The sequence below is a fragment of the Triplophysa dalaica genome, chromosome 13 (assembly GCF_015846415.1).
Source record: "Triplophysa dalaica isolate WHDGS20190420 chromosome 13, ASM1584641v1, whole genome shotgun sequence".
NCBI lineage: Eukaryota > Metazoa > Chordata > Actinopteri > Cypriniformes > Nemacheilidae > Triplophysa > Triplophysa dalaica.
In genome coordinates, this window is record NC_079554.1 from 17,298,014 (window position 1) to 17,317,147 (window position 19,134).

At 36.6% G+C, this 19,134-nt stretch overlaps 2 protein-coding genes across 3 annotated transcripts; one reads left to right on the forward strand and one right to left on the reverse strand.

Annotated features, from left to right (window-relative positions):
• Window positions 1–47: 47 nt before the first annotated feature.
• On the forward strand, window positions 48–3,756 carry ephx1 (epoxide hydrolase 1, microsomal (xenobiotic)). Its single transcript, XM_056764311.1, has 9 exons — window positions 48–107; window positions 861–1,054; window positions 1,175–1,355; window positions 1,433–1,651; window positions 1,735–1,864; window positions 2,531–2,745; window positions 2,900–3,008; window positions 3,089–3,211; window positions 3,384–3,756. Exons 2-9 carry the CDS (start codon window positions 872–874, stop codon window positions 3,592–3,594), a joined length of 1,371 nt encoding a protein of 456 aa, XP_056620289.1. The 5' UTR covers window positions 48–107; window positions 861–871; the 3' UTR covers window positions 3,595–3,756.
• A 591-nt stretch (window positions 3,757–4,347) lies between these two features.
• slc5a6a (solute carrier family 5 member 6a) lies at window positions 4,348–18,932 on the reverse strand. 2 transcript variants are annotated; one of them, XM_056764309.1, is made up of 16 exons: window positions 18,800–18,932; window positions 13,761–14,218; window positions 13,178–13,243; window positions 12,977–13,028; window positions 12,739–12,806; window positions 12,484–12,638; window positions 11,962–12,102; window positions 11,614–11,743; window positions 10,948–11,036; window positions 10,732–10,844; window positions 10,570–10,637; window positions 10,368–10,454; window positions 10,090–10,262; window positions 8,864–8,967; window positions 8,498–8,619; window positions 4,348–8,178 (listed from the first exon to the last, which is right to left on the reverse strand). In XM_056764309.1, the coding sequence occupies exons 2-16, from the start codon at window positions 14,106–14,108 to the stop codon at window positions 8,017–8,019; spliced, it is 1,878 nt and encodes a 625-aa protein (XP_056620287.1). In that variant the 5' UTR covers window positions 14,109–14,218; window positions 18,800–18,932; the 3' UTR covers window positions 4,348–8,016. The 2 variants fall into 2 exon arrangements, with proteins under 2 accessions (XP_056620287.1, XP_056620288.1); XM_056764310.1 differs by having other exon boundaries at window positions 13,761–14,209; window positions 18,800–18,896.
• Between the last annotated feature and the right edge of the window lie 202 nt (window positions 18,933–19,134).

Below are 19,134 nucleotides of genomic sequence, written 5' to 3' on the forward strand. Positions count from 1 at the left end.
GACGCGTGCGCGCTCCTTGACTACATCTCCCATGATGCACTGCGATATTTCTGAGTTTGATTACTTGGCGTTATGCGTTGACATCATAATTTCTCATGCTTCTCGAGGTAAGCGGTCTTGTTTCGTGTTTATGTTAAGTTTTATGTTAAATGTAGTTTTTACACGTTCGCCCGAGTTTGTTTGTTAATTACCGTCAGATTACAACAAAACATTGTTATTCTGTTGTGTTGTTATGTTTAATGCGATATTTTCTGATGATAAAATGACAGATTGCGCAACAACTTTTTGCTCGATTTACAGTTTTAACAAAGTAACATTAAATTCCAAGTCGATCATTAAGACTTTTCATAGCGTGAAATAAACGTTTTGCATGCGTTTCTTTTTAGGCTACTCGATTAATTAATTTTGCTATGACGTTCTGTATGCATCATGCAATTGTGTGTTTCGTAACGTTAGCTTAGTTGTTTTGAATTCAGAGTCATATGTTTGGAAGGTTTTTATATTCTGTGACAATGTAATCCATGTTCAAATGGGTTTTTTCATTAATGCTTTTTATCAATAATTATTTACATTCATTATAACAAGACAGCAGAAGAGACTCTTATTAACATGGAGTTCACAGTGTATTAAGGGCTAGACAGAGAAAAGCTTTGTCGTGCAGGTTGACTCACATGTTGACCAGAGCTTTGTCCTCACATATTCCAGTGCTGGGAATGTTATGCAACATAAGATCTTTGCTCCATATTCCAAACATGCATTCAAACCCTGGGCTGATAACTAAAAGGGCGTAGATTCAAACCCTGAAGGATGAAGTATAAACTAAGCAATTTTAGGGTAAATGTTTATTTGCTTTATTCCAGGACCCTCCGTTATGTACATAGAATTGGCGTTGGCATTAGTGCTTGGGGCAGTGGTTGCTGTGCTGTTTCTGAAGAAGAAAAAGAGTGTCCTAAAAGCAAAGGATGACTGGTGGGGTGAGGGATCTGGTCCACAAGGACCTGAAGATGACAGCATTCGGCCCTTTAAAATTGATACAACTTTAGAAGAGATCGAGGTAAATCTTATTATTTTAGACATGGCTGTGTGATGTATCATCCCATATCTTTAACACTTCGAAAAGATGTTCCTTTAACTCGATGTCTTCATAAGAATAAAAAAAATCCAAATCCTTTAGGATCTGCATCAAAGACTAGATCAGACCCGCACCTTTCCTTCTCTTGAGGAGAGTCAGTTCCACTATGGTTTCAACTCCAGATATCTTGAGAAGGTTGTGTCGTATTGGAGGAATGATTTCGATTGGAGGAAACAAGTGGACAAACTGCATCGATATCCTCATTTCAAAACTAAAATTGACGGTGAGTACAAAACTATAGTAAGAAGCATATTTGCATATAACATACATTTTTCACTTTTTTGTCATTTTTGATACAAGGAATTGATATTCACTATGTCCACGTGAAACCCAAGAACCTGCCAGAGGGAACCTCTGCAGTGCCGCTGATGATGGTACATGGGTGGCCGGGCTCCTTCTATGAATTTTACGGTATAATCCCCCTGCTCACAGAGCCAGCCCGTCCTGATGACATAGCATTTGAAGTCATATGTCCCTCCATACCTGGCTATGGTTTCTCTGAAGCCCCTCATAAGAAAGGTAAAGTTTATATTGTTGTGTTACAATACATTTTAATTTTATGAAATATTTATGTTTTGACGATCATGATGTGTTTTGTACAGGTTTTGACTCCGTATGTGCGGCACACATATTCAGTAAACTGATGAAGCGACTTTGTTTCAATGAGTTCTATGTTCAGGGAGGAGACTGGGGTTGGCTTATCACCACTAATATGGCACAGCTCGAACACAAGTATGAATAGTTTCCCTTATGCATTAAAGTGGTCATATGGTGTGTTATAAGTTGCCAATGCATGTATTAGACACGTAAAATTGCAAAAATGTAAGTGTCTGAACAAAAAAATGCATTCTATCTAAAAGACCTGCCTGACTTGACTAAGCCAGCCCAAATGTATATGCAAGTGAGGTGGGTGTACCTGTCAATCCAATTGCTTTGGAACCTGATGTTCTAAATATGGTAAATGGCGTTACATTTCCGTCACACGCTTGCAGTATTCGACCAATCACTACGTACTGGTTAACTGGCCAATCATAGCAGACCTCGCTTCTCAGAGTGTTGAGCTTTGTAAAACATCCATGCGTCTCAGAGAGTTGGGGCAAAGAGGAGATCCAAACATGCACGGTATGTGCATTTTTGAACCTTAAATCGTGTATACACATTGCATTACATCTAAAACAAACGATAATATTTGTTTTAGCCGTGTCATTTGACCCCTTTAAAATATGGTAGAAAACCACTGTTGAATAATATTATTGTCAAATATATAAAAACACAATGTAACATATTTTAATGTTCCAAAACCCAACATTTACAGTGTAAAATATGAGAATCAAAGTGTTGATCAGAAATAAAATGTATTTAATAAGAACTTTTGTTATTGACCTTCTTTCTCCTCAGCACAGTAAAAGGCCTCCATGTTAACTTTGCACCACCTGATAAACCAAGCCTTCCAATGGTGTTGTCTTTACTTCTCGGTCGACGGTTTCCCAAACTATTTGGCTTCACTGAACATGATGTGAAACGGCTCTTCCCGTGTATCCAGAAGCTTGTGGTGGACGGCTTGAAGGAAACAGGATATATGCACATACAATCCACTAAACCAGACACCGTGGGTGAGAAACACAATGTGTTTTTTGCAAATAAACTTAAAAATAGGGTTATTGTTATTATCCACTCTCCATTATGTTTAAAAGAACCTCATGTGAATCTGATGTCAAATGGAAACATTGGTTAATTTTTTATTTAAAGTCTGACTGTGTTGCACAGGACGTGGATTGAATGACTCTCCTGTTGGTTTGGCTGCTTATATTTTGGAGAAGTTTTCAACTTGGACCGATCCTGAATTTAAGAATCTTGAGGATGGTGGACTGGAGAGGTAGTAATATCACAGTTTACCAGTATAATAGATTGTTGTGTAATATAAGTTTGGTAAAATAATAATTGATTATTCAACAGAAAGTTTTCTCTTGATGATTTACTGACAAATGTGATGATCTACTGGACCTCAAGGTCTATTATGTCCTCCATGCGGTTTTACAAGGAGAATTTGGCTGAAGGTCTTAACCAGCCCCATGCAAAGTAAGAGAACTACCGACTTTAATAAACATTATATGTTTTTATTATATGATAGTCAAAACCATGGATTGGTCATATAAAATGACAACTAAAATACTCAGAATGTACGATCATAACAAAAACTATATTCATGTCTAGTTTTTAAGACACTTTTGGGCTTTATTTTACACTATAGAATTCCAGTTTATGTTCCGGCAGGCGTGGCCTCTTTTCCCAACGAGGTCATGCACACCCCTAAATTGTGGCTCACAAAGAAATATCCTAACCTCAAGACATACACTCCCATGGAACGCGGTGGACACTTTGGTGCTATGGAGGAGCCGCAGTTACTGGCAGAGGACATTCAGAACTTTGTGAAGATTGTGGAGAAACAAACAAGAGAATGAGGATTTACAGATTTTATACTTGTGCACTTATTCAAATTGGTCGTACACTTATACATGCATTTAAAGAATGACCATGATATAAAATCATACTTTATTAAACAACTGTATTATTTTATTTTCATTCTTTGGTAACAGTACTATTAAAATGCTACAAATTCAATAGATGTACCAACACAATTTTGTGTTTGCTATTATGCCTTTTTTGTTTTACTATCAATTTAATTCGGGCACTTTTGATATATTTCAAGTGTTATTTTGGCATCTCAGTGTTGGGGACCACAGGAGATTATATTCAGTTTTTCTGATATTAAACAGTATGACTATAAGACAATAAGAATTGGTCTATCCTTTACTAAACAAAATGTGGTACACAATCTTTAGTTTACTTCCTGAATTCTAAACATTTATAGCATTAATAAGCTCTCCCTATTTTTCATAAACATTTACTCAGTAACTTTTAATCAAAGTTACTGAGTGCAGCTGTGACATGTCAGAGGAGACCTTGCTCTCCTGGCTGAGACTGGTTTCTCCCAAGGTTTTTTTCTCCATTTTTTTATCATTGGAGTTTGGGTTCCTTGCCACAGGGCAGTGTTGGCTTGCTCACCAGGAGACTGCATTTATTAGATATTATTTACTAAAATGATATTGGTTGTTCTATAAACACCTTTTTCTGTTTTTCTTTTCTCCTTAACATTGTGAAAAGGTCCAAATAAATAAAATTGAATAGCCTTAGAAAAGGACAAAATACAAAAATACAGTCAGGAAGACATTTTTATTTCTATCAAGACAAATGTATATTTATTTCTTATTACAAACAATATATTGAGAGGAATAATGTGTGTTCAGGATTACAAGTAATGCCCAGTAGTGTAGCTAGGAACAACTGTTCCTTTATTCTGCATTCATTTATACACATCATCGCTATAGACGCTCAGCAGACCATTACAACTGCCTCTTTTCTCACAGTGGAAAGTTCTTGGCGAGAACTTTCGCGAACCAATCAAATAAAGAGACACAGCGAAGGCACGCCCAAAGCAATGAAGCTGGTCAGACTCCATTGCTTGTGGTACATTTGGAATGCATATTTGGTCAAATAAAACTTTGATAAAAAAATAAATATTCTCATAATATTTATATAAATATTATGTATCAAAATATTTATTTTGGTTGCACAAGCTATGTATTCTCTTCATATAAAATGAGTATTTTTTATGTCATAGAAAACTATTTTCACAGTGAAGCTCACAGAATTCCCCAGAGATTGATTCTCTCAGGTTCACACAGTTTAGTAAGATTGTAGGACAGCACAATGGGCTCTATACATGCGTGACTTCACAGGAAGAACCCTAGGCAGTTTCCGGTTGGGGAGACTTAAAGCTGTGCAACGCGGAAGTCACTCTGGCAAATAGCCCATTGATAACGGTTTCACCCTGCTTAGGTCTTCTGTGCAACAGCACTTTTGTCAGTTTTTACGTACAATGTGGCAATAGAGTTACTTCATTCGTCACCCGCAGGGGACAAATTTCTCCAAAGAGAAATAAAGACACAGCACAGATGAAATGTTTATGCTGTAACACTGTGCTTTATGGCAGTGGTTCTTAATCCTGGTTCTAAAACTCACATTTTGTATAATTTCTTAGTGTGACATATAAATGTGCGATACTGTGCACTACTGTGTTTGAATGACAAATTCAGGTGTGCAAGTTAAGCCTTTGGCACACATAATTCAAGTCATTTCTGGTATGACATACCATCTGCATAAGACACATGACAGTAATGATGGTAAAAACAATACTACATATCCATGAGAACAGAGCGAATGAGAAATGATCACATTTGACAGTAACAGGGCCATTGTGATGGACCCTTGGTGACTGGAATGGTCAAGTAACCAAAATCAAAGCTGAAAGTGTTATTTCTTGCAGAAATCTATTGCAAGACTTGCATCAATAAACCAAATTGGTATGACTAGGAATTAGTGTCGTCTTGTTTAAGAAAATACAGAATGACCTTAAATGAGAGTTTAATAAAAGTTAAAAAAGGCTTTTTTTCGTTTAGATCTACTAGGCCAACAAATGTCCAGTTTTCATCTAATACTGATAGTCTCAAAATTGTTCTCATAGTCATTTCATCCCAGACAATATACTGTACATCTAAAGACATAAAACACATGAAATGAAGAGTTTGCTTCGAATGACTGAGGCCGCTCACACCGGATTTGTATTTGATTTCAAAACAGTTGTTGTGCTAGTTTTCTTCCTTGTGTTGAAATATATCCCATTGAAAGGCAATGTTTCCATACAGGACTCCACAACATATCGAATCGATCAAAATATCAAACATGCATAGTTTGCATTAACTAAATTAAAAGAACACGTTTAACTTCGTTTCAAGCTGAAGCAGAGTGACTGTGTCTGGTGTGTGGAAGATGATCAATAATAAGAACTAATGTGAAACATTTTTGTTGGTTATTTTCCGCTTAACTTTTTTTTATATTGAATCTACAGGCTTTATTTTGTCAGAAGTTTTATCGTATCGCGTTATCAAGCAACCCATCCTATATCGCATTTTTCTTCATTATCGCAAAGGCTTGTCAAATAGTGTAAAATAGCCAATAGACTTCGAGCGACATCACACCATATGTGCAGTTGCAGCCATTATTAAGGGGATGGACATCTCTATTCTAGAATGCTTATGATTGGACAAAAATCTGTATAGTGCAAAAGTTATCAATATGTATATTTCGCTGCTCTCATTCTAAATCCTTATATCTCCATATTTCGTGGTTTTAATTTTTTCCCGAAATCATTATTATAAGTCACCCATTATGTTTGTCATGGGGTTTTGCAAATATCTCACCAATAAAATGTGCTTGTCAACTTTGACAACACAGTATGTAATCGTTTTAAAAGGACAGCGTTTTTTCGATTTCTTAAAAAGTGGTGAAAATTTGGACAGTGACGATTCACATCCATTTACCCGAAAGAGAAAGACTGTCCATTTGGATGAGTCACCCCTACCTTGCTCATGCAACAATGACCAAAATTGAGTAGGTGTACAGTATGTAAATCCGTTGGCTGTGTGAACGGCCTCTTCATATTCCCCACATGATGACACTACTGTTAATGAATATCACTGGCGAAAAATGAAAAACTAAAATGTCACCCGACGTACATAAAGCACTGACAATAAGCGAATGCAGGACAACAAACAAGGCATATTGTTAAGCCAAATAAATTAAAAAATACTGTTTGTGCTGTTGTGGATTGAGATGATCAGAAAAAGCTTTCATTCACAGGCACAATCCCACAAATGTCTATAGCATCTGCAAATGGTACGACTTGGACTGAGGTCCGAATTTTGACTAGAGAGCAAATCATTACTCTAACATCAAGAAATGGAACAAATCAAACAAAACACGACTTAAACCATTCAAAATGATAGTTACTCAGTTCTATTCTTGATACTATTACAAGCATCTTTAGATCTAGTATCTGTATCAAATATAAAAACTATATTATAACTTCCATTGAACATTCTACACCATAAATTACATTTCTACACTTGATTCTTTTCTAATTACATTAAATTCATATTTGATCTTAAATAAAAGACTTTCTGAGATGCGGACAGCAATCCAGTTTTAAAACGCAGTGCATTATTTCAATCTAATGGTTCAGTCAGTGGAGTTGAGCTAAGAAACGACAAACCACAGACACAAAACTACATCATACATTCATGTGAAGAGGCACTTACGACGAACAATGGGCTTCAATGAGAGTTAAGAGAGGGAATTATAGATCTGACATGCATTAGATTCACCACAGTATCTCACAGTTATGACACTTCTTCATTGCTGAAGGTCTCTTCATGAACGTCAAGCTGAAAGTTTACCATTTACTATTGGCAATTCTTCATTTGCTGTAAAATTTGAGCTTGGTTTCATGAACGAACACATTAACCTGTAAAGTTTTCAAATCCTTACAGTTAAAGAAAGGCTAGCGGTTACCAACTTTAGGGGGGAAAAAAAATAATTTTAGAGATAGACAGACCACAAACATGGCGAAATGGCACTAACTTTAAGCAACAGCCATCTGTCAAAGTTTGAGGAATTGTGCAAACGGTTGTCTGTCTTGCAGTAACCCACCCATCCCAAACTCCACTTCCAGAGTGCTTGTTTTGACTTGTGCATGTGCGTTTATCGTCATCGTGAGATTAAATTAATGCCATGTAAACTAGGTTCAAAAGATCAGTTTAACCTATGACACAGACTAGTGACACCATAAAAACATCTAATCACCTCTATTGTTGGCAGTTTGGGGCACAGTGTACCAATATTGCAGAGGGGCCTTTTAATGACCCCACAACACATACCGTAATTCTATTTCCCCAATAGCTCTTTTGTACTTTGATGTGATGTTGTTACAAGGCCGTTTCCTGCACCGTATTGACGATGTTGCATGTAGGATGGACGGTCGCTTGTTCGTCCTCCTCCTCCCTGAGCTTGTCTTCGTCTTTAGTGTGGCCAACACCATTGTTCTCTTTCTGTGCCATCTGGTAAGGCTGTAGGTCCAGGTCTTTACACTAAAGCAAAGATATAGACAACCGTTCATAATGAAAACTAATTGTTTAAAAGAAAAACGAACCATGTTAAACATGTTTTGTTTATTTTGTATTTGGACAAATTCAAGTGTAGGTGGGCAGAGAGAGAGAGAGAGAGAGAGTTTGTAATCATTGTAACTATTAATGCAAAATTGTAAATCTGTCCTCAATAGTTAACGGTATGTGTAGAATTAATACAGTGTTGATAATCACATGTTTTTGGTTTTATTTTGCAGGCAAAATCACAGTAAGGCATAAGTGAACTGTACAGTACTATTATTAATTTAAAAGATGAGCGTACCTTGTTCCCCAGTGGTGTAACACAGCAGAGCTTCTCTTTGTAGCGCTCGGGAAGAAAGAACAGCAGATTGCCCAACACAGGGTAAATTGTGCCTGGGTTTAACTGTTTCTCCTTCCAGGGACCTATGTGCACCCCAAGCAAATAAAACATTCATTCACATACCAAGACTTACTTACAGTGAAACCTGATCTAGACTTTTAGATCAATTCAAAGAGAAATGACACAAGACAAATGCACAACAGCAGCGTTCTCAATGTCAAACCTTGCTGCAAATACATATTCAGATTTTATCCAAGTCCCAACAACAGGGCATATAATTGAGAAACAGATATGATTAGATCATTTGTGGTGAGAAACACACTTTACCTGTGAGAAAGCTGACCAATAGTCCCACCACCACAACAGTGGCAGAATTATGAGCACTGTACCACATGTATGATAATGAGTACAGAGCTTGAACACCAGAGGGCCTGTTCAGACAAAAACACCGTAAATGAGCCAAACACTTTAAATGATAAAGAATGATGTATAACTAAACTTAAAAACAAAAAATGAAGACACTTTCTGACTTGTATGTGGTTTTTTAAGTGTTTACTGCCTTTCTATATACGTTTACATACCCCTTGCAGAATCTGGAAAAAGCTAAAACATTTGGAAGAATAAGAGGATTTTTGAAAATGAAGGTTTAGTTTTAATTTAGTCCTGCCCTGATGAAGTTATTTCACTAAAGAAATGTTAACAAAGTTCACACTAAAGAATAATTTCTCAAAATAGCCCAGGGCAAAAGTTTACATACCCCTGATTCTTAATAATGTATGATGTTACCTAAACAATCAATGACAGTTATTATGTTTAGTCATAGTTGTTTAAAGCCGTGTGTCCACCGAGGCGTAAACATCGGGGGTATTTAACTTTTGCCCTGGGATATTCTGTTATTATTCTTTAGTGTGAAATTTATGTCAACATTTCTTTATAACTTGTTCACGGCAGGACTGAATTCAAATTAAACCTTAATTTTCAAGAATCCTCTTATTCTTCCAAATGTTTCATCTTTATCCAGATTCTGCTAGGGGTATGTCAACTTTTGAGCACAACTGTATTATGTTTAAAAAATCTAAGCACTTGCAAGTTTGTTCCGACAAAAACCTCACTTTGATATTATATATTTAATGCCATAAAATACATTTAAGTGTAACTCATGTTTCCAAATGTACAATATAACTGTATATTCTAATCATACCTTTTTATTATGATTTTTATTATGTAATCAAATTTTATTGTGTTTATTTAGTTTTTTTTTTGAGGTATGATTACTCGATCAAAATAACCCAACTGCAGTTTGATTGATATTAATTGGAATGCACAATAAAATAATTTCGTTAGTAAATGCCCTAACACGAACTAACAATAAGCAATATAGCTTTCAGCATGTATTCATTTTTGTTAATGTCAATACAATTATTCTTGTTAGTTCATGGTCCATTAACAAATGTTAATATTACATTTAAAAAATGTATTAAATGCTGAAAATAGAACAAAGATGAATAAATGCTTTTTTTACAATAGTTGGTAACAAGTTTTACTAAACAAACCTAGGTTTAGCTGTGATGAGTGTCGTCATAACAGCAGTTGTAATGTTTCCCATGTCAGGAAGGACAGTGCCGTTTATCACAGGCGCTAGAGATGTGGGCATTCGTGAAACAAAGCTTCCAATGCCGATCCAGAAAGCCATGACCAGCCCGGCGGCCAGCCCAACCAGAGCACCCTAAAAACAGCACATGAAATCACTTCACTCTATTGCATTAAAAGACACTGACTTAAGAAATAAACATATCAATGTGATGTTTTGTTTGAATACAGTTTCACTCACGGTTGAATTGGCACATGGAAAGAACATCCCGAGACAGAATACCCCCAGAAGAGGTCCCCCCACCATCCCAAATATACTGAGTGCTGCCTGGAGGAGGTACAGATAGACAAAATTAACATGTGACATTTGATACATTTAGAACAGCATGACATTATGCTTATTATTATATCTCTGATACGCCATTGTGGACCTTTCTCCTCACCTGCAGCACAGAGCCCATTAAAGAAGCGACGTACGCCATAGCAAGACACACAAGCCCATAGCCGAGAGCTGTGGGAAAAGAAAAAGACAACAAAAACTATCACAGACGAGCATATATTCAGACAAAAGTATTCTTTCTTGTGTTACTGTTTAAACAGGTTACCCAAAAGTTTTGATAACATGGTGGCACGGGCCTCAGTCATGGCTGGGACGTGAGGTTTGATCAGGTCCTCCATGGTTACCGTTGCCAGTGAGTTAAAGGCAGATGAGATTGTACTATAAGGTAGAGCGGACACCATTAAAATAAATAAACTATATTAAAAATGGACGTTTTCAAGAGTTTTTTTAAAGGGTAACAGTTAGTGTAAGTGGTGGTTACCTGAGAGCTCCACTGAACAGGCAGGCGACAAACAGTCCTGGCAAACCAGGAAGATCTCTTAACACATCCATCACAAAGTACAGCACCATCTGCAATAAGAAAATAATAAACACAATTTTCATTTTCATCAATTTTTTAACATAACAAATCTTCAAGAAATGTACAATTATAAAAAGCCATGATGCTCATTGGTCAATAATGTGTCTACTAGCCGTGTTGCCCAACACTGTCTTCACATTTGACTTACACAGCACACAGCACACAGCACAGCATCTCGTACGTTATAGCTTGCATGGAAGCCATAAAGGTTAGGACAGAGGATATAATACTTTAACTTTAAAAAAAATCTAAAGAAACCATTGCATGCCATAGTTATAATCATTGTATATTTTTATGTTGAACTCAAAAATTAGATATTTTGAAGAATTTAGAAAACAACCTTTGACTACCATTTAAATGTTTCCTACTATTGTAGTCAAAGCTGCCCCAGAAATCTCAGTGGCTGACATTTTTTTTCTAAATATCTTTTTTTGTGTTTTTAACAGAACGACAAAATGTAAACAGGTTTGGAACAACTTTAGGCAGAATAATACGTGGCAGACGGTGAACTATCCCTTTAAGAATAAAAATGTAGATAAGCACCAAATGTAAATTTCTCAGTCAGACCTGGTCATTAGTTGTGACGTAGCCTTTATCCAGAGGGCTGTCCTCCCCGTAGCGAGCGTACATAACCAGACCCATTAAACAGCCCAACGAGAGCACGATCTGTTGGCATGGAAACACAACATAGCAGGACCTGGAAAACAATCAACCCCGAAACACTTGTGAAAAACACCTTAATCATCAAAATACAGATCATAAATAAACATGTCCCCGGGGGGTTGTGAAATCACAGAGTATTGTTGCAGTCATATTATACAACACAGCAGAAACAGCTACATTTCAGAGTAAAGTTTCAGACTTTATTGACTCAAGCATTAAGTGTTGAATGTGCTCAGGGGGGTGTCTTCTCACATAATGGCCTCTTTCTCTGTGCGGGAGCTGAGGTATCTCTGGACCTGGGCCTGATTCACTCCATACAGGGCCAGCATGAGGAAAACGCCCCCTACTCCTAGAGTCCAGAATGTGTGTCTCTCTAAAGGGTCAGGATTGAGGCTGCCATGGGAAACGAAGACAAATCAATGTAAAAATGCAATCGATAATGATTTTAACATTGCAATATGAACATTAGTAGTCTATAGCATCTATTCCTCTTTTAACAATTAAAGGAACAGTTCACCAAAAATGATTTTGTCTTCATCCTTTCGGGATTTTGTCAAGAATTCCTATAAGTTTTTCCTACTATGGTAGTCAATGGTGGCCAAGAAATGTTTGGTTACAAGCATTCTTCCAAATATCTTTCTCTGTGTTTATAGGAACAAATTAATGTATACAGAATTGGAAAAACTCGAGGGTGAGTAAATGATGACAGAATTGATATTTTTGGGTGAACTGTTTCTTTAACTCACAAACGTGTAAATCTTAACAATCCATTACTTCAGCCCTGAGATGCGACTGCCATTTTGTGCTTTTCTCCACACTTCAGCGATGCCACCTGCCTGTTGAGTGCCCACCACGATCACTGCCAGCTGCCCTGCAAACATCACAATCGTCTGAAACACATCTGTCCAGATGACTGCTTTCAGACCACCCTGAAACAGAGAAACAGGTATAGAGTCAAATTACAAAGATCATGTTTAGACTGGATACTTTTAAGTAAACTGAGCTTAAAAATGGATGTATTTTGCTTACTAATGTTGTATAAAGCGTGCACACCAATCCCATCGCCATCACTGCCCCCCAAAGATCCAAACCAGTAACTGCAACCACAGAAATATAGAGAAAATTTATGAAAGAGTAAAAAATCTCCACAATCCACTTTTTCTCTATTCAGGTGCCAATGCATAGACAAAAAAAATACTTTGATGTAAAGTGATATGCTAGTATATGAAATGTACATATATATTATGCACACCATACAATTATTTACCAGCATTGAGTGCAAGTGCTGGAGCATACAGAACAACTCCCATGTAGATCACCTGCGTAAAATAAAATGCAAACATTTAACAGTTGGAAATCTAACTTCAAGTCGACTAGTTTACTGTTAATCTGAATCAAGCCAACTTTTCAATTACGCTACAATAAATGATGGTTGTGTGTAGCCAAAAAAACACAAAACCAAAGTTACCATCTGAAAGATGAAGGTCACTGTGCCACATATCCGAACACTTTTACTAAAACGAAGTTCCAGATACTGTCAAAAATAAAGAGGAAAAGAATTCATTTAGTACACATGGCCAAAGTTGTTCACATTTAAACCAATTCTATTGCACAGTATGACACTGTTGTTTTAAGTAATGGATAATGTTTGTTTACAGTATACCCAAAAATGAAAATGTTTATATCATTCCAAACCAGTATGACTTTCTTTCTTCTGCAGAACACAAAAGAAGATATTTTGAAAATGTTGGTCACCAAACCCCTATTGACTTCCATTGTATGAACACAAAACCACTGAGACATTTCTCAGAAAACCTTCTTTTGTGTTTCACAAAAGATAGAGTCAAACACAGGTTTGAATTAAATCTTGGATTAAACATTTTTGGGGGGTGAACTATCCCTTTAAATCATAAATCCACGAATTGCCCAGCTCAAATTGTATATTATTTTGGCTTCAGCTATTGAGTAACTCATATTGCTCAACCGCTAGTAAATTCCTTAAACAAAGTAAACATTTACAAAACAAACTGAGCGTAGATGTAGTGTGGTACCTCATAGGCACTACTGAGGCGGAGTCTATAGAATACTGGTATGAAGACGTGTGCTGGGATAAGCAGACCCAGGAAGTACGAGCAGCCCAGGAACCAGTACTGCGTGCCATGCGTGTAAATCTCAGACGGGGCACCCAGAATAGCCACCGCAGACTGAAAAGTGGCCAGCAGCGACAGTGACACCGGCAGGCAGCTCATGCTGCGATCGGCCAGCAGGAACTCTTGCGTGGTCCTCTGGCGACCCCCTGAGAAGGCATAATAAAGCCCGATTCCTGTGGAGCACACCAGCAGCAAGGCGAAAATCACATAATCCACCGTGCCGAAGTGCATCTGGACTATGTCCCCCATGATGCAGCTGAGATGTGTTCGGGGAGCACGGCGAGCGGTGCGGCCCCTTGATGATCAGCTGAGGCTCAGTGGACAGTCGACAGTAGGGTCATCACGAGGACCTGGTGGACCTGGTTTAAGAAAGCAAAACGCCAACAGAAGTGTTTTAAAAGGTTTACCGATTACACATTTTCTAAGTGGGTGATGAATGTTTTGCAAATGCAGAAACATTTACAAGAATGCATTGCTGAAGGAAATAAATGAGGTCATAGGTCAGTACAAGATTTAAATATTTTACTTTGATGCGTCACATAAACATTGTATTCATATACAACTAGCAGTGACATGTTAATCTATTATACTTCACAGAGAGCTTTTGTGTGACAAAAAGACGAAAGTACAAGTCAAGATTCCCAGGAAATCTTCTATACCACTGTATACCACTTCTATACTCACAATTCGCCTTTGTACCATGCAAATAAAAATAGATAAATATGTTTATGAAGCTATAAGTAGTCTTTCTCGCTGTTCTGTTTCTGGCATTCATCTGTAAAATTGAGCAAGAGCTTTTGCTATAAGCCAGTATAGCTATAAGCCAGTTTTTTTTTAAAGAACAAATGTTTGCATGATAGTATTGATTTATGACAGTACATACCATCTCAAGGTTTTTATAACACATGCCCTTGATAAATCTAGCACAGTCCATTCAATATTTACTAACACATTATAATTCACTAACACACTTAAAAAAAATCACTTTATCACTGTACGCGGCTTTGGTGAGGCGTAATGTCTTATTTAACCGGAAATCTGACATACTTTAATATTGTTCATCAGCTTCTGGTCTAACATTGTATTATTGTGGAGATGATTCATGAGAATTATTTTATAAGTTTAAATTCATGTTTTAATGCATTATTGAAGTACGACTGCATGTAATTTATTGTTATAATATAAACTTACGTATAGACCTTCGCTCAACTTTCTAGTGACCAATTTAAATTGGCACAATGCTCAATTACCGCTTGTGATAATCTCAAATTATCAGAACTTTAATTTAACCAGAAGATTTTGAGTTGAAGTTGTCTGAATGTTTTTTACACAGTATGAATTTATATATATAATTAGTTGAATGTAATACTTAGTCATTTAGAATAAAACAGGAAAACGTCTTCAAGTAAAATTAAGCACTAATTAAATAAACACAGCAACAGTTAAGAAATCCTCTTCTGTGTTGTTCCACAAATGAATGTCATGCTTGATCATTGTTCCCACATCTCGACTGCAGGACAGGGGTTTGATTCACAGAAAACACTTCATGCTGATAAAATCTCACATGCACTGCATGTCACTTTGAATAAAAGCTTTATCCATGTATAAATGCAAACGCTTTTGTCTAGACTTCATAGCTGATCAATCAAAGAAACATTTTCTTCATGAACTTTTTCAGCCTTCAATTTAATCTTCATGTTTTTGTAGCAAGTTACCACGCTGAGAAATGGGTAAAAGGTCACATATCACACTTAACTTTCTTGTTGCTGACTTGGCTGCCTTTAACACTATCCTTTCTAAAGTGTAACTCATTTACTAACTACAACATCCAATATATGTCGATTAGTACACTACAATACTGCCCGGTCCTGTGGAACAACACATGCTGTATACAACCCACACCGATGTCTGTCACATTTCAGTGGAACTCAATTGTATGAAGGTTTACTTTCACATAGAGTCGAGGTCGAGATGTCTAAGAGCACATCAAAAACAAATGTATTTATTTTAACCTGGAAATTAGTTTTTAGAGAATAAATAAAATAAGGAAATATTTAGCATTATGTGCTTGTTGAATGTAAACAAGTGTGACTGTGACACAAAAAATATGAGAAAAAAAATATTTTATTGTAAATAATAAAACATAATTTGAACTTTTCACTTAAAATGCCATTTATAATGCGTGGTAAAAATCGAAAACTGATGGCTTTTGATTTTAGTTTGTCCAGTTTTAATAAGTCTTCACTCATATCTTTTTCAACTTTACTGCCTAAATGTTCCAAAGGTCTTCAGCCTTGAGAGAACATGGACGAGTTCCAAAATATTTTTAACACCACGGAACAGCAAGTTTCTACCTTCTACATAACACTAGCAGCAGGTGGGAAGTAGCTTAAACAATCGACAAAGACGTCTTAAATCTCCTGGAATCTGAACCATGTTTTCATACGAAGGCAATAATGAAAATAATATCAATCCCTTATATTATGCTTTAAGATTTGCATTTCAACTAACAATTTATGTCTCTGGCAGACACTTCTATCCAAAATACATTTAAAGCACTATACCATTTTCCCTGAAAGCTGAACCCATGCCCTGGCACATTGCTCTAGTAGGAACTTCATAAGCATCGATAGGCAATTGAAATAGTTTTTACAATTTACAATCTTGAGTAAGCAAACTGATTATTTGTAGAAGCACATAAAAATCTCTTGATTACACTTCACGTGTGCATGATAAGGACATTGGTTTAAGACTCTGTGGGCTAGAAGGTCCAACTCAGATAACAACACTGAACATGAGATGTTTGGGTAAGGGGAATGTTTCCATCTATATTGCTTCCGTATTCATACCAATTTAATCTCTCAAATGCAAAATTGAGAAGGACAGACAGGTTCTTATCTGCAGAACAATGAAGGAAAACACAAGGACACCCGATGTGCTAGCTGCTGTGAGAAAGGATAGACTGTCCAGATTCTTTCTATCGTGCTAGAGTAGAGTTTATCTGAAAATAGATGTGGCACCTAATTTCTATACATAAAACAAAATCCATGCCAGATCAAGGACACCAAACGGAGACATAGTAGATCTGCTATCACAAGGGCTTTTGATGATCAAACGGTGGGATTAAGGCACCGCAAAACGTCTGTTTGATTATCCTTGGCCTCTATGATCAAGCCTTCTTCAGCATAAAAAAAAAAACATTAAACAAAGCTTCTGGGACATTAACCGTCACCACTATCAGAACCCTGTTTTAATTATGGTACACTAATATTTGCAAACGAAATATTAAATGTCAGCTCCAGACATTGACCAACGGTCTCATTATTATGAGACTTATGACAACATTATAAAACATTGTAGTGTCGTAAGATATAACTGCCAGTCAGCTTTCTTATTGGTTTCCATGCAAAGACGATTTTGTTAGATCACATGTTAGAACAGAATGTCACGACACTCTGATAATCTCAGACAATAGAAAAACACGTTTTGAATTGGTGTGCAGGTGGTGAATCACCTTCAGAGCCGTTATTGCACTTGCCATTCTGATCATATTAGAATATAGACTACAGTTGAAATAAAAACAGGAAATGAAACAAGACATCATGTTTTATATTGAATCATGGCGAGTCACCTTCATGGAAAGCTGTCATGCTACTTAAAATATCAAATTTACAGTATGGCAAATAACCGACTAAAATCATTCCCATGTGCAAAAAGCTATTTATTTGAATGTATTTCAGGCCAAACGCTCACAATTTGATAACAATTAAATATTGCAATTTCTGAGAGGACAAGGAGGCAGAAAGAAAGAAAATACTATGACTAAGATGTGCCAATTGCACATGTTTAAATACACCTACTACATCTAAAATGAGTACAAAGTTCTTGAAAAAGAAGTTCATATGTGAATGATCATGCCTTGGTATACAGTTGTGATGAGTAAACTAAATCTGCTTCCTATAAACTTCTCTATCCAACGAAATACTGACCATTCAAAAATCTTTAAGGTCCATTTGAAACTGATTCATGAATTAATGTGTTAAAAATGTAAACAATACAAAGATATATTGTTATATTCCCACATAATGAGAATCACGATGTTCTGTCAGACACATCAATACTGTTGCAAATGTTTAACCATGATCTTTAAAAACAATAAAGTTGCGTAAATTCACAATTTAGCCAGATGCAAATATGGTTTAAGTTGCTATCTAGTGTCTAGACAAATAATATACTAAATAAAAAATGAACTTCGCGAGAGTCGATGTTGACAGATCCCACGTGTTGTATTTCAGTCGTGACACCATGACATTCTCCTCATGCGATTTTAATGGCGCAATGAAGGACTGATAGACACATCGACCGCAAATCTTTAACATGACAGTTTTTCTAAAGAAAATCAGCTTTTGACGTGCACGACACAAGGTAACGAAAACGCCGTGTTTTGTAATGGAAAATTACACCTTTAACGTACGTTACCGGTCAATGTCACAATCCACGCGCGTTGCCCTCGTGATAAGCTAACGTTACATGTTTGAATCACTGTATCATAAAACTATACTTAGTTACATTGATGACGGACACAGATTTTGTTTAAAAGCAAACAGGGTGCATGTACACGCTGGTGGAATCGTGGGTGACCACGTAAATGTGTCGTGCGGAAAGGCTGCAGTCTCATTTGCTGATGTAAAAAGGGGAAACAGTATTTCGTCACGAACAACAAGCTATACATTGACACTGCAAGTCTACAACGTCTGTAACCAAGCGACGCCGTATAGAGTATAATGTAAAGGATAATACATCCATCGAATGTGTCTAAGCTGCGATTTAAATAAAGTTGTTGTTGAAATACTCAACGTAGCACCGTCTGCTACAAGCGCGCGATGTGTTTTAAGCGACCTTGTCATTCAATATTTTCAGCCATCACTACCTTAACTTACCTTTGCCGGAGTTCATCCGATGAATAATGGATGTTGAAAGCTTTAGCCTGTCGCTACAGATCAGACCACCCCTCCTATCCTTGACATCACAGTAAAGGTTGCCTTCCGAATGTATAATCGATTCACATTTTACATGTGCTTCTGACGTCACGCTCAAACGTCACCACGCTTCTTCCTCAAGCGATGCTCAATATTGCTTAATCTTTTCTTCTATTTGACTGATCTGTTTATTTTATACACAAAAAAACGACGTAGGTGTAAGTATAAAGTAGTCTTTACAGCTGTTTATTGACTCTTATATGTATATAAATAAATCTAGAATGTTTTAATTAAAA

Bases quoted from the DNA above. Each gene is read 5' to 3' on its own strand.
- ephx1 (XM_056764311.1), top strand. From the start codon at position 872: ATGTACATAGAATTGGCGTTGGCATTAGTGCTTGGGGCAGTGGTTGCT. The intron at 1,356-1,432 runs GTGAGTACAAAA...TTTTGATACAAG, and splicing joins TTTCAAAACTAAAATTGACG to GAATTGATATTCACTATGTC. The intron at 3,212-3,383 runs GTAAGAGAACTA...TTTACACTATAG, and splicing joins CTTAACCAGCCCCATGCAAA to AATTCCAGTTTATGTTCCGG.
- slc5a6a (XM_056764309.1), bottom strand. From the start codon at position 14,108: ATGGGGGACATAGTCCAGATGCACTTCGGCACGGTGGATTATGTGATT. The intron at 13,244-13,760 runs GTACCACACTAC...TATTTTTGACAG, and splicing joins GCCTCAGTAGTGCCTATGAG to TATCTGGAACTTCGTTTTAG. The intron at 12,639-12,738 runs GTAAGCAAAATA...TCTCTGTTTCAG, and splicing joins GCACGCTTTATACAACATTA to GGTGGTCTGAAAGCAGTCAT.